General features: G+C 37.0%; 3 protein-coding genes and 1 pseudogene across 4 annotated transcripts; 1 reads left to right on the top strand and 3 right to left on the bottom strand.

The window, feature by feature from the left end:
• Positions 1 to 527: 527 nt before the first annotated feature.
• LOC113345244 (F-box/kelch-repeat protein At3g06240-like) lies at positions 528 to 1,022 on the top strand. Its single transcript, XM_026589043.1, has one exon. The coding sequence runs from the start codon at positions 528 to 530 to the stop codon at positions 1,020 to 1,022; it is 495 nt and encodes a 164-aa protein (XP_026444828.1).
• A 202-nt stretch (positions 1,023 to 1,224) lies between these two features.
• Positions 1,225 to 3,420, bottom strand: LOC113345407 (epoxide hydrolase A-like). 2 transcript variants are annotated; one of them, XM_026589182.1, is made up of 5 exons: positions 3,097 to 3,420; positions 2,831 to 3,013; positions 2,505 to 2,740; positions 1,565 to 2,418; positions 1,225 to 1,472 (listed from the first exon to the last, which is right to left on the bottom strand). In XM_026589182.1, exons 1-4 carry the CDS (start codon positions 3,382 to 3,384, stop codon positions 2,118 to 2,120), a joined length of 1,008 nt encoding a protein of 335 aa, XP_026444967.1. In that variant the 5' UTR covers positions 3,385 to 3,420; the 3' UTR covers positions 1,225 to 1,472; positions 1,565 to 2,117. The 2 variants fall into 2 exon arrangements, with proteins under 2 accessions (XP_026444967.1, XP_026444968.1); XM_026589183.1 differs by having other exon boundaries at positions 2,505 to 2,737.
• Positions 3,421 to 3,548: 128 nt separating this feature from the next.
• LOC113345408 lies at positions 3,549 to 5,232 on the bottom strand (annotated as a pseudogene).
• A 269-nt stretch (positions 5,233 to 5,501) lies between these two features.
• On the bottom strand, positions 5,502 to 8,046 carry LOC113345243 (epoxide hydrolase A-like). Its single transcript, XM_026589042.1, has 4 exons — positions 7,959 to 8,046; positions 6,509 to 6,696; positions 6,100 to 6,335; positions 5,502 to 6,001 (listed from the first exon to the last, which is right to left on the bottom strand). Exons 1-4 carry the CDS (start codon positions 8,044 to 8,046, stop codon positions 5,755 to 5,757), a joined length of 759 nt encoding a protein of 252 aa, XP_026444827.1. The 3' UTR covers positions 5,502 to 5,754.
• Positions 8,047 to 12,552: the final 4,506 nt, after the last annotated feature.

The raw sequence follows: 12,552 nt of genomic DNA, 5'->3' as shown, positions 1-12,552 counted from the left end.
TCATTGGAGTCACTTTTACATGTTTTTTCTTAATCTATCCTTTGGTTCCCACTCATTATTTCTTATTAGAGAAAGAGGAGAGAGAAGTGGTCCCTTTTTTTTGTATTAGGAGAGAAAATGGAGAGAGAAGTGATCCCTCTATGAATATAGTAGTAAAATCATCACATTTGACTTTCCACATACGGAAACAAGCCTATTTTTGTGACATACCCAAAAGAGAAAACCTGCCTATTTTTTAGAAACGGAGAGAGTAAAAAACAACACTAATATTATGTTTTATGAGCATGAACACAAAAAAAATTTATACCATAGATTACAAGTCAGTATCAACTCTATTGCCATTGTCAACATCACCAACAACAATGTGTGAATTTATTAATCGGATGGATTACACTAATATATTTCAAGATTGTGAAGTTGATTTTTTGTCTGCGTATAATGACAAGGTTTGGATAAGTCGTTCAAGTAGATTGGGTGAAGAATATTTTATTTGGAATCCGTCAGCAAAAGTATACAAGAGCATACCCATGGCAAGAGAAGTAAACAGTAAGGATGACATATGTGGGTATGGATGCGGTTATGATTACAAAGCTGACGATTACAAATTGGTCAGGGTTGTGATTGACTGGGATTCAGAGTGTTCTCATGTTGATGTCTATACATCAGTATCAAATTCGTGGAAAATCACTAAAAGCATACCTTACCATCTTGATTATCAAGGAGCATTATATTTTGGCCTGCTCTTTAATGGAGCTCTTCATTGGCTTGCGCATACCTTTGGAAAAGACTCCTATATACTGGTCTGTTTTGATGTTGTCAGTGAAGGATTCAAGGAGGTAGCAATGCCAATTTCACCTATCCCGTATCCAGAAGAAGATATGTTCCATGTAAGTGTGGGAGAACTGGGAGAGTGTCCATGTTTAGTTTTTCATGTCCGGGTAGATGTATGGATGATGCAAGAGTATGGAGTGGGAAAATCTTGGACTAAAAGTTTCTCCATTACCGAAGAGTGTATTCCTTGAATACTGAGACTTGCAAAGGATAGACATGGAGAGTTTTCAAGAGTTGTATATATATTTTGATTTTGCCAGCTGGACGGTTAATGCTTACATGTGCCAATATAAATGAGAGTATCTTACGAACCTACACTGAGACTCGCGAAGTATGCTTAGAGAGAGCACTAAACTACCAAGAATAACATAGATGACAATTAGAAGCTTGCAAACTAACAATTGGATGAGTCAGAATTATAATTATAATATGGTACAATTAAAAAACCAATAGCACCTTGCCCCGACCGAGTTCCAAACTCGCCATCATCCTAATTCCTAATAAACAATCAAAAAACAACAACATCTGTACCTTACCTTAATCTCAGAACCAGATTTGAGCTTCCCACTTAAAATATCCTCCCTTAAACTATCAACAATCTTAAATGTGATTTTAGGACCAAAATCAGAAACAAGTAAAGCCTGCATTACAATTTCAAAATACCCATTTCAGTTAATTACCCAGAAATTCAATTCAAGAACTTAAACAAACAAATTTAGAAAACTAAACAAACCTCTTCAAGCTCATCTAAAACATTATCAGTATCAGACAAATTCCACATCATAAGAAGCTCATCAATTACAGATAGATTTTCTCTAGTTTTTGAAAACCCAGAGAAGATTAGCATGATTGATATCTATTCCTGCAACAACAAGACTGCTTGTTGAACTAGAGATGTATCCTTGGTAGTCATCACCATTTTCTGAGCAGAATATCCCTTTGTATGAACATACATTAGAACCAACCCATGTTTTCAAAATTCCTGATGGGTCATCAGTGATTGCTGATTTCCATGTTTGCAGAACATTGTAAGCTAATTTCAGGTTTGCATTTGATGACTCTGATGATTCTGGTGGGTTTGCATTTGGAGTAATACTTGGAGTAGGAGTAGTAGGATTTATAACTCCACCAACCCAAACACCACCACCACCTCCACCTCCACCCCCACTTCCTCCACCACTACCATATCCTCCTCCTGCACCACTACCATATCCTCCTCCTCCACACCGCCTCTTCCTGCTCCACCCCCACCAATGCCAACCCCAACACCAACACCAAAACCAGCTTTACTTGGACTGATTAGCAAGAGAAGATGAAGAAGACGAGACAGAAACAGAAACAGTGACTTCCCCATTATTGATGATCATATGGCCACTGATTTCGTCTGCTCGTTCTTCCATGATGAAGTGACCAACTCCTTTGAGCACGACTACCTCTTGCAGAAATGGTACATCTCGCTTCATTAAACCACTGTGGATATATGCCTTCATACCTACCATATGATAGCACAAATCCTGATCTCCTACCATAAACTTAACAGGTACCTTTACCTGTGCCCCTGTCCATTGTGCGGTCAATTCCCAGTTTCTGCCAATTAACGAGCGGAGAAAAATGATTAGTCTATTTAAATTTGATATCACAATCAAGAATGTCTGAACTTTGTCAGTACGTACACATTTATGTTTCTGTAATAGTTGAATCCTCCAGTGAAGCCTGACTTTTCGTATCTACTTGTGTAATACTGAATGTCTTCCTCGGATAACCATGAAGGCAATGTCGGTTGGCCTTCGGGTGCAAACCCTTTGTCTCTAGGTATCTTAAGAGGAGCTGGAGTGTGGTAGCTCAAAAACTTCCTGAGTACTGTTTCAGTGCCGACACGTGCAAATTCAGCTTCCATCTCCCCAGGCTCCTAAGACATGAAAGCAAGTGAAACATAGTACACAACATAAAGCTTCCCGACCGCCAGATGAATCAAATTTAGGAAATTGAAGAAAAGAACCTGAAACCGGAGCATATAGTACTCATCGCCATATATAGCTCGTAAGACCGTAAGTGGCCTGACAAAAGGGAATCGAGGAGTAAAGGCGACACTTAAGTTCACTAATGCTTTAACCTTGTCTGGCCTAAATAAGCAAAGGTACCAACTCATAACTGCACCCCAGTCATGTCCTACCACAAACACCTACAGCAACAACAAAAATTTCTCCAAATTCATGAATTTGTAATTTCAGGAAAAATTGTATGGGTACTTTTCAAAATCCTAACCTTGTCTTGACCAAGTATGTCAATTAGAGCAACAAGATCATCAACTATGTGAAAACAGGTATAAGTTTGTGGAGAAATGGGTGCATCAGTATCACCATAGCCGCGTAAATCAGGAGCTACAGCTTTGTAACCAGAAGCAGCTAAAGAGAGAATTTGATGTCTCCATGAATACCAAAGTGATGGAAATCCATGAACTAGTAGTACCACTGGACCTTGACCTTTCTCTGCTATATGCATATTGATTCCATTTACATCAACCATTCTGTGGTTTATCCCCGTATCCTCCATCTTCAGACAATACACTCTTCCTTCTCTAGATCTAAGTCTTTGTTCTGTGTGATTGTTCTTGTAGTTGAATGGATTGATGATGATTTATCCAGTTAAAATAGGATGGATTTGTAATTGTGCTTTATTCTGTTTTTTTCTGACATATTCAATGCACTTTCTGTTTCTTCTCATTTTGTTGTTTTCATTGTATAAACAAAAGATCTTTTCGATGTAATCGACAACATTCAACAATAATACAATTCAGCAAGAACTTTTACATGCTTTATTGTGATGAATGCTTAAGACTAGCACTTGAACTGCATCAGGAGCGAAATTATAATAGAGAACAGGAGCCGACTGGATTAGACACACCTGCACATTTTTTGAACTTCTTTAGGAAATTGATAATATGGCCGCTGATTTCATCTGCCCGTTCTTCCATGATGAAATGACCAACTCCTTTAAGTACGACTGTTTCTTGCAGAAATGGTACGTCTTTTTTCATTAAACCACTTTGCACGTATTCCTTCACACCTGGAATATGATAGCTTAGATCCTGGTCTCCCACAATAAACTTAACTGGTACTGTTACTTGTGCTCCAGTCCATGGTGCAGTCAGTTCCCAGTTCCTGCCAAGAAAAAAGATAAATTGAAACTACAGCAGACAAAAGTTGACTGCTAGAATGGCTTAAGTTTGTAGGTACATACACATTTAGATTTCTGTAATAGTTAATTCCTCCAGTGAAGCCTGTTTTTTTCGTATTTATCAGTGTAGTAGCGAATGTCTTCTTCGGATAACCATGAAGGCAAGGCAATTGGACCTTCAGGTGCGAACCCTTTCTCTCTGGGTATCTTAACAGGAGCTGGACTATGGTAGCTTAGAAATTTCCTAAGGACAGTTTCAGTGCCAACATGGGCGAATTCTCTTTCCATCTCTCCAGGCTCCTAAGACATAAAAGGGAATGAAAATAAGCAAAATATAGTATGCAACACAGCTTTCAAGTTTTCGAATAAAATTCAACCACAATTAAAGTGATAACAACATTGATTTGGAGCAAGTTGAGAAAATAGAATAGAACCTGAAAACGGATTATATAGTAGTCATCACCATAGATAGCTCGTAAAGTTTCAATTGGTCTATGCAAAGGGCTTCGAGGAGTAAAAGCGACACTTAGGTTCACCAGCGCCTCAACCCTGTCTGGCCTAAACAAGCAAAGGTACCAACTCATAATGGCACCCCAATCATGTCCTACTACAAACACCTGCAACAAAGAAAACATCAAAGAGACAATCTGATTAACGGCACGACGAAAAAGTGAATAATTTTAAGGGAAAAATTATACAGGTATTTTAAATGTTGACCTTTTCTTGACCCAGGGTGTCAATGAGGGCAACAAGATCACCAACTATGTGGAAACATGTATAAGACTGTGCAGAAGTAGGTGCATCAGTATCGCCGTAACCGCGTAAATCAGGAGCTATAGCTCTGTAACCAGAAGCAGCTAAAGCGAGAATTTGGTGTCTCCATGAATACCAAAGTGATGGAAATCCATGAACTAGTAGTACTACTGGACCTTGCCCTTTTTCTGCTACATGCATCTTTATTCCATTTACATCAACTGTTCTGTGGTTTATCCCCATATCCTCCATTTTCCGAAACTCTAATTTCTCTCTGGATCTCCCTGTGTTGTCGAATGAGTTGCGATGTGTTCTATATACACAGAATTCCAATGTCTTTTGTAACGAGGAAGTATCTAGGGTGGCGTTTTCCACGAAGCACACCCACACAAAGAGTTCATTTCTTTAAAATGGCTCAGAGAGAATTCTTGTGAGACTTACGCCTGTTCCATGTTTCTTTTTCTGCTTTATGCTCTCTCTCTTCTCCCTCACTGACACACAGTTAAGTGGTGGGTATAGATACTTGTACTGGGGTTTGTTCAGGAAAAAAGTCTGTACAATAATGGACACAAAGATGTCGACTTGACATCTCTCATGGCCTATGGTGTAGACAGGTAGAATATAACGTTTTCCCAAATTTCTTTCGGGCCACACGAATAGCATGAATGATTAAGCTGTATTTCACTACCTTAAGAAAAAGCAACCAATGAAGTAATTTTTTCTTTTTCTGTTTCTCTGTAATGGTATAGTGTTTTCCTTTAAAGAGAAAAATAATAGGATATAGTTTCCACAAGATAAATTCCGAAATCTTTGTCCATTTATATATATCATATATGCTCAGAGAGTGCTATTACACATAACTGATATATATTGCGCTAGAATTAACGAGAGGGATACATGGACAAGTTCTTTATTACCTGGAAATGAAACCGGGCGATCAAACAAGAGTGAATTAAGGCAGAACTCATTTCGACAAGATGAAAGCTGCAAACCTCAGAATCTCTGTAAGAAATCAATGATATGGTTGCTGATTTCATCTGCCCTTTCCTCCATTATAAAGTGGCCAACCCCTTCAAGTACAACTACTTGTTGCAGAAACGGTACATCTTTTCTCATTCTACCGCTGTGTATGTATTCCTTCACACCCGGAATATGATAGCTCAAATCTTGGTCTCCTACCATAAACTTGACTGGTACCTTCACCGGTACCCTTGTCCAAGGTGTAGTCAATTCCCAGTTTCTGCAATTTAACAACCCGAAGCAGAAGAAAGATTAGTTCAAAGGACAGCGAATTAAACCTGTATAAAAAATCTTTCAAAGATGAAAATTGCAGCATACACATTCATATTTCTGTAATAGTTGAATGGTCCGGTGAAGCCTGATTTTTCAAATTTACTAGTGTAATAACAAACGTCTTCCTCCGTTAACCACGGCGGCAGTGTAGCTGGATGATCAGACGCGAACCCTTTGTCCTTAGGTACCATAAGTGGAGCTGGATTAATGTAACTAAGTATCTTTGTGAGGACAGTTTTAGTACCACTACTAGCACACTCAGCTTCCATCTCTCCAGGCTCCTACGAACACGAAAAAAAAATTCGAAGACATGAATCAGAGTACACAACACGAAGAATAGGAAGGAAATGATTGTCAGGGTACTGCAATTTTGATACTGAAATTCATTTCATTTTCAACAACTCAAAAATTCTGCAAGCAAAATGAAAGAACAAATCTGAAATCCGTGTAGTACCTGAAATCTAATCATGTAGTAATCATCACCATAAGCAGCTCTCATGGTCTCAATTGGCTTATACTTAGGGTTTCTAGGAGTGAATGCAACACTTAAATTCACCAAAGCTTTAACCTTATCTGGTCTAAAAAAACAGAGATACCAGCTCATAATCGCTCCCCAGTCATGCCAACTCTCTAGAATGGCAACTTTGATAATTAAAGGAAAATACTATCAGATTAAGCATAAAATCTTATTCAATGTATATATACAGCATCAATTAAAAAAATTAATGGTAACATCGTTCTGGTATAAATGCATCTCCTACGCTCTCCAAAGGGGTCATAGAAAAAACCTTCACTTTCAAAAACTTATTCAAACAGAGACAATGGGTAGTAGCCATGGCAATACAAGTTTGTTGTTGCTGCTATTGTTTTCAGTTCTGGTTTCCAAATGTTTATCGTTGACGACAGTTGAAATACAGAATGATATCGACGATGATAATATTTCGTTGGATATGCATTGCAGGTCAAAAAATGACGATCTAGGTCAACGTTCGCTCTATAAAGGTGACGAATGGCACTGGGACTTTCGCGCAATCGAGGGTTTAACACATTTCTGGTGTGATTTTCGTCGGTACGATAATTTGAACCATCATTGGTTAGGCGGCACTTTTGATGTTTACCGTTCCGGATTCCCAAGCGACAAGTACATTGGGGGATGGTTTTGACTAAATGAAAGGTGATTACTGCGTAAGAAATGTTTAACGCCTACGAAACAACTACAGACCTAAGTATATACTATTTAAAAAAATAATAAGATTTTATGACATCATATTCACATATGATCAAATTCATTTGAAGCAAGCTAATTAGGCCGAACATGGCAATCGTAATTTATTCTCTCGTAGAATATTTCCCAAACTAAGATTTTATAAAAAATCAAATTGGAAACTGATTTCAAGCTTACAAGCTAATTAAACTGAAAATGCAAAAATTAAACTTTTATCATGAAGTCAAATTGCTATACACTAAAATATCGTTCTTAAATTTATCAAAAAAAAAAAAAATATCATTCTTAGCCTATCTTGTACCATTGCATATTGGAAAAACAAAATCCTAATAAATCTTGATCGTCAGATCGTACAAATCATATCCTTTGGTAGTCTTGGTATCAGCCCATATAAAACATACGGCTTAATTGAGTCATTGTATAAGAGAACCGGTCGATCTCTCGTATATAAATATATTTGCGCTGCCCGAAATTCTGGTTAGTAGTTTTTTTCTTTTATTTTCTTTTTTCTGAAGCATGGTTAGTAATTAAGCACAAGCAACTCCCTCATGTTTAGAAATCTCCTCAACCTAATAATTTCACTATCTAGCCAATTCCTCATTCAATACCCTGTAGCTTTTGTTGTGTGCCTATGTATCATCATGTTTGTAGTCTGGCATGGTGATGTCTCTCAACTTACCAACCATCTTCAATAATCCCTGAATCTGATTAATGGGAGGCAATTCAACCTCAATGAAATCATTCCAAATAGATTTCAAAACACTCATCTCTCATGGATTGATTGCCTGATAGGAACCTTTGCTGAAACAGTAGAAAGAAACTGCTGGGATGTCAAAATGTACAGTTATATCAATGGGAGATTCATGGGGGACTTTCAGTCAGAAAAACTAGTGAGTGGATCTCTATCATAAGATTTCATCATGATTATGAGATGCAGAGGGTCTTAAACCTGGCTACAACAAGAGTATTTGAGGACCTATTTTGTATCAAAAAATGGGAAGCTACTGATAATCTACAAGACTAGTACCCAACAATGGAGATGTTCTTCATAACTATTAGTAACTTATCACCATCTCAGGTCACAAGTGATGATAACCTCAGAAGATACTTATCTTGCATGGGGGAGATTTTATCTTTCTCTTATCCAGTAAGGAAAAGTAATGGGAGCTCTTTAATCACAGTCAGGGCAAGCATTAGGTTCGAACAGAGCCTCAGGTTTACTGTTAATGTAGAAAATGAATTGGGCTTTGTTAACCCAATTTACTTTGAATTCCATAAATTCCATTGCAGCTTCTGTGAATACTGTGATTCGATTTGGCATAAAATGATAAACTACTTACAAGCTGAATTAGCTCAACACCAATCTGATGTTAACCAAGCACATGCAGATGCAGTTTTGCTAGCAATGCAGAAAAAAGTGGTTTTGCAGCAGGAACAAATACATCTAGTGATGGTTCAAGCTAATATGAAATTATCTGAATAAAGACTTACCAATTCTTTTGTAGAGCAAACTGTAACTGAGGTAACTTGCAATGGTTACCTTTCTCAGTTAGAATATGACAAGGAAAACCAGAGTGGATTAATGCAATTAATATCCAAATCATTCATCTGTTAATAGTGCTACTCAGGTGGATATAAATCCATCTTCTTATAATGATGTTGATGCTAGTTTTAACATAGATACTTATATGTGTAAAGTCATTCAGAAGAGAGATAGGCCTGGAAATCCTTTCACTTCTGCAATTGGCTCATGGGATGAAGCTTCATCATCTCAGCAGCAGAACAACACAGTTCGCACAACTGACTTAAGAAACTGGCCTGGAATTTGATGCAAAGTTACTTCCATTGGGACAATCTCTACCTGTACCAAAAAGGCCAAGATTAGATGGCCTAGAACTGACTTTATCTCCTCCTAATCCAAGACACGTGGAAATTAGAGAAATTAAAAAATATGAATCTGAGATATCTTTGAAGAACTATCATCATCAATGGTTTAAAGAAGATTCTTCAAATGGACACAACCAAGAGAAAAATAATGAAGACTTAGTCTATCTTAACACTGATCTCGATGCAACAACAGAACTGAAGCTAAGAATCCATGGATTCAAAGCCATCAGAGCTGATAAGCCCCTTTTATCTGTCATTTTTTTTTGCTTAGTACTTGTTTTAATTCAGTCCTTCTACTTATTTTTTTTAGTTGCACTTTTTTTTTTTTCTGTACTTATCTTTCTGTTGTAGTCTGTGCCTAGATAGTTAAACTGTTTTTACTTGTTCATATCAGTTAGTTCCTTTCCTGTGTTATCCTGTTTTTCAGCATTGCAATTCTTTTAAGTTTACTCTATTGCTTTTTTTCGCTGGCTCTCTTTCTGCATCCATCTGGCCCTGTGTAGCCTTATAAAATTAGATCAATTTCCTTTGAATTTGTGTTGATCAGATATATTATCTCCCCGACACTTTATATCCCTGAATTTGGTTTGTGAATTGGATATTGGAGTGGTTTTGAACTTGTAATTATGATTTTTTCCATTATTTCTTTCCTTTACTTTCCTGCTTTCATTCTAATAACCAAATTTCTTTTCATTCTGATTAAATTTAGCGGCACTAAGACTTTGTCCCTTTACATTTTCCAACCTTCCTAGTATGTTTCATCATTCTCAGAGGGTCAATGTCTATTGCTTTTACTGGGTTTAAGCACTCCACCTTCTTCCCAAGCCAGTTTCACTCCTTTATTTTTATTTCCTCTTGGCAGTTGCCCTCTAGTGCAATCTCTGTCTATTCTGTGTGATTCTGTTTTTTCAAATTTGTTGTTTTATTTTGCTCTAATTTCAACAGTGCTTTTGAAAATCTTTTGCTATATTTTCTTTGTTTCTCTTTCAGCTCTTCCATGAAGACTCTCTCATGGAATGTACAGGCATTGGAATTCCAATTACTAGAGATCATCTGGATCATTTGTGTAATTTTTATAAACCAGATATTATTTTTCTCTATGAAACAAAGGACCCACTCGATAAAATGGATCTTTTTATGAAAAAATCTAAATTCCATGACTGGTTCATAATTCCGTCGGTGGGAATAGCTAAGGGGTTAGCAATTGCCTGGCATAATGATGTAGAATTAAAATTAGTTTCGGCTCATCTTAATGTCTGTCATTTTGAAGCAATATGTGGTGATAAAGAATTAGAAATAACATGTACTTATGGTGCAGTTGACGCAGAAGAAAAAATAGCCCAATGGTCTCATATTCAGAACTTAGCGGGACAAGTTCAAAAACCATGGGCCTTAATTGGAGACTTGAATATAACTTTTGGATCCAGGAGAAAATCAAGGTGGAAATAATACAAGCTCAAGCAGTAAAACATTCTTCAGACATATAATAGACTCTCTGTGGCTCCAAGACACGGGTTATGAAGGTTCTCCTTTCACATGGTCGAACAACAAAATCGGAGATGCTAATATATGCGAAAGGATTGATAGGGCCTTAATATCTTATCAATGGATTCAATTATTCTGAAATACAAAGGTAAGTCACCTAAACCAGAGTGGGCTCCGGCCACACTCCTATCCTTCTGGACTCCAACCCGGAAATACTTAGACTTCATAAGCCTTTTAGATACCTTAGGTCTTGGATATCCCATCCTTCCCTCTCAAAGGTTGTTTAAGCATCTTGGATTCTATACTCTTCCACCTCTTCGCCCAAAAACCTTGCTTCAAACTTGAAATCTCTTTCCTCGGATCTAGCCCAATGGAATTATGATGTTTTCGGAAATATCCATAAAAATATAAAAACAATTAATAAGAAAAATAAATGACATTCATAACTCTGGAAACATTTCCTACAAGATAGATATCCTCAAAAATCTCCTAGTTGAGCTAGGAAAATGGTACGAAATTAGAAACGATTATTACCATAAACTCTCAAGAGATAAATTCTTCAAAGAATATGACCAAAATACTGAATATTTTCATGCATGTTCTTCAAATATGAAAAAAATTAATGCAATTCATTCTTTCATAGAACCTTCAGGGATCTAGATTTCTGATCGGAACCAAATAAACTCTCTCTTAATCAGTCATTTTACCCAAATTCACTTCCCAAATGCAGAATTACAATGTATACCTAGCCAAAGTTATACATCTTTGTGTTTCTGATTCGGAAAACTTAATTTTAACCTAAATTTCTTCAAAAGAAGAAATCTGGACAACTCTCTCCAACATGAACCCTTGGGGTGCTCCAGGTCCCGACGGATTCCAACCGGGATTTCTCAAAGCTAACTAAGACACCTTGGTCCCGGATATAATTATCTCTAAAGAGGACTTCTTCAGGACTAGAATTATGGAAAAGGATTTTAACCATTCCTTCATTAATCTCATGCAAAAAATCTCAACTCCCCAAACCCCAGCAGATTTTCGACCCATCAGCCTCAATAATACTATTTATAAACTCATCTCAAAAATTCTCGTGAAAACCTATCTTAAATAGGATAATCTCCCCGAACCAATCTTCATTTCTTCCAGGTAGACAGATAACAGACAATATCATCATTTCCCAAGAACTGATTCACTCGATGAAAACGTCAAAGAAAAAAAGGGGGTTCCTAGCTCTCAAGATCGACCTATCAAAAGCTTTTGACAGAGTGGAGTAGTCGTTTATTAAGAAATCCTTAATTTCTTTTGGGTTTAGTGATTGCTGGGTAAATCTCATTTCTCAATGAATATCCACAACCTCTTATTTTATCATTTTAAATGGTTCCTCGGGCCCAAATTTCTCCACTTCTAGGGGTTTAAGATAGGGAGACCCTCTATCCCCTTATCTTTTCCTTATTTTCATGGAGGTCCTCTCAAGACTCCTTGATAAAGCCACAGAAGAAAATAAAATCTCGGGGATTAAAATAAACAACCATGCCCCTTCTATATCACACCTATTCTTTGCAGATTACTGCTTTCTTTTTACCAAAGCAGACTTAGGGGAAGCAAAAAAAATTATTGGATATTTTATCCAAATTTGTTAAATTATAGGGAAAATTGTAAATTTACAAAAATCTGGGATATATTTTAGACCTAAAATCCACCCAAAACATGGTAAGATAATTGCAAAAATCCTAAATGTTCATCTGATGACAAAAAAAGGACAGATATCTTGGTACCCCTACTCTTCATAGATAACAATAGAAAAGAGAATTTTGAACCTCTACTTCAAAGGTGTTACAATACTCTCCAAGGTTGGAAAGAAAAGTTGTTATCACAAGCATGGAGAACAGTCTTAATCCAATCTA

Source organism: Papaver somniferum, unplaced genomic scaffold (assembly GCF_003573695.1).
Source record: "Papaver somniferum cultivar HN1 unplaced genomic scaffold, ASM357369v1 unplaced-scaffold_81, whole genome shotgun sequence".
Lineage (NCBI taxonomy): Eukaryota > Viridiplantae > Streptophyta > Magnoliopsida > Ranunculales > Papaveraceae > Papaver > Papaver somniferum.
This window is presented reverse-complemented; position numbering and strand designations above follow the sequence as displayed.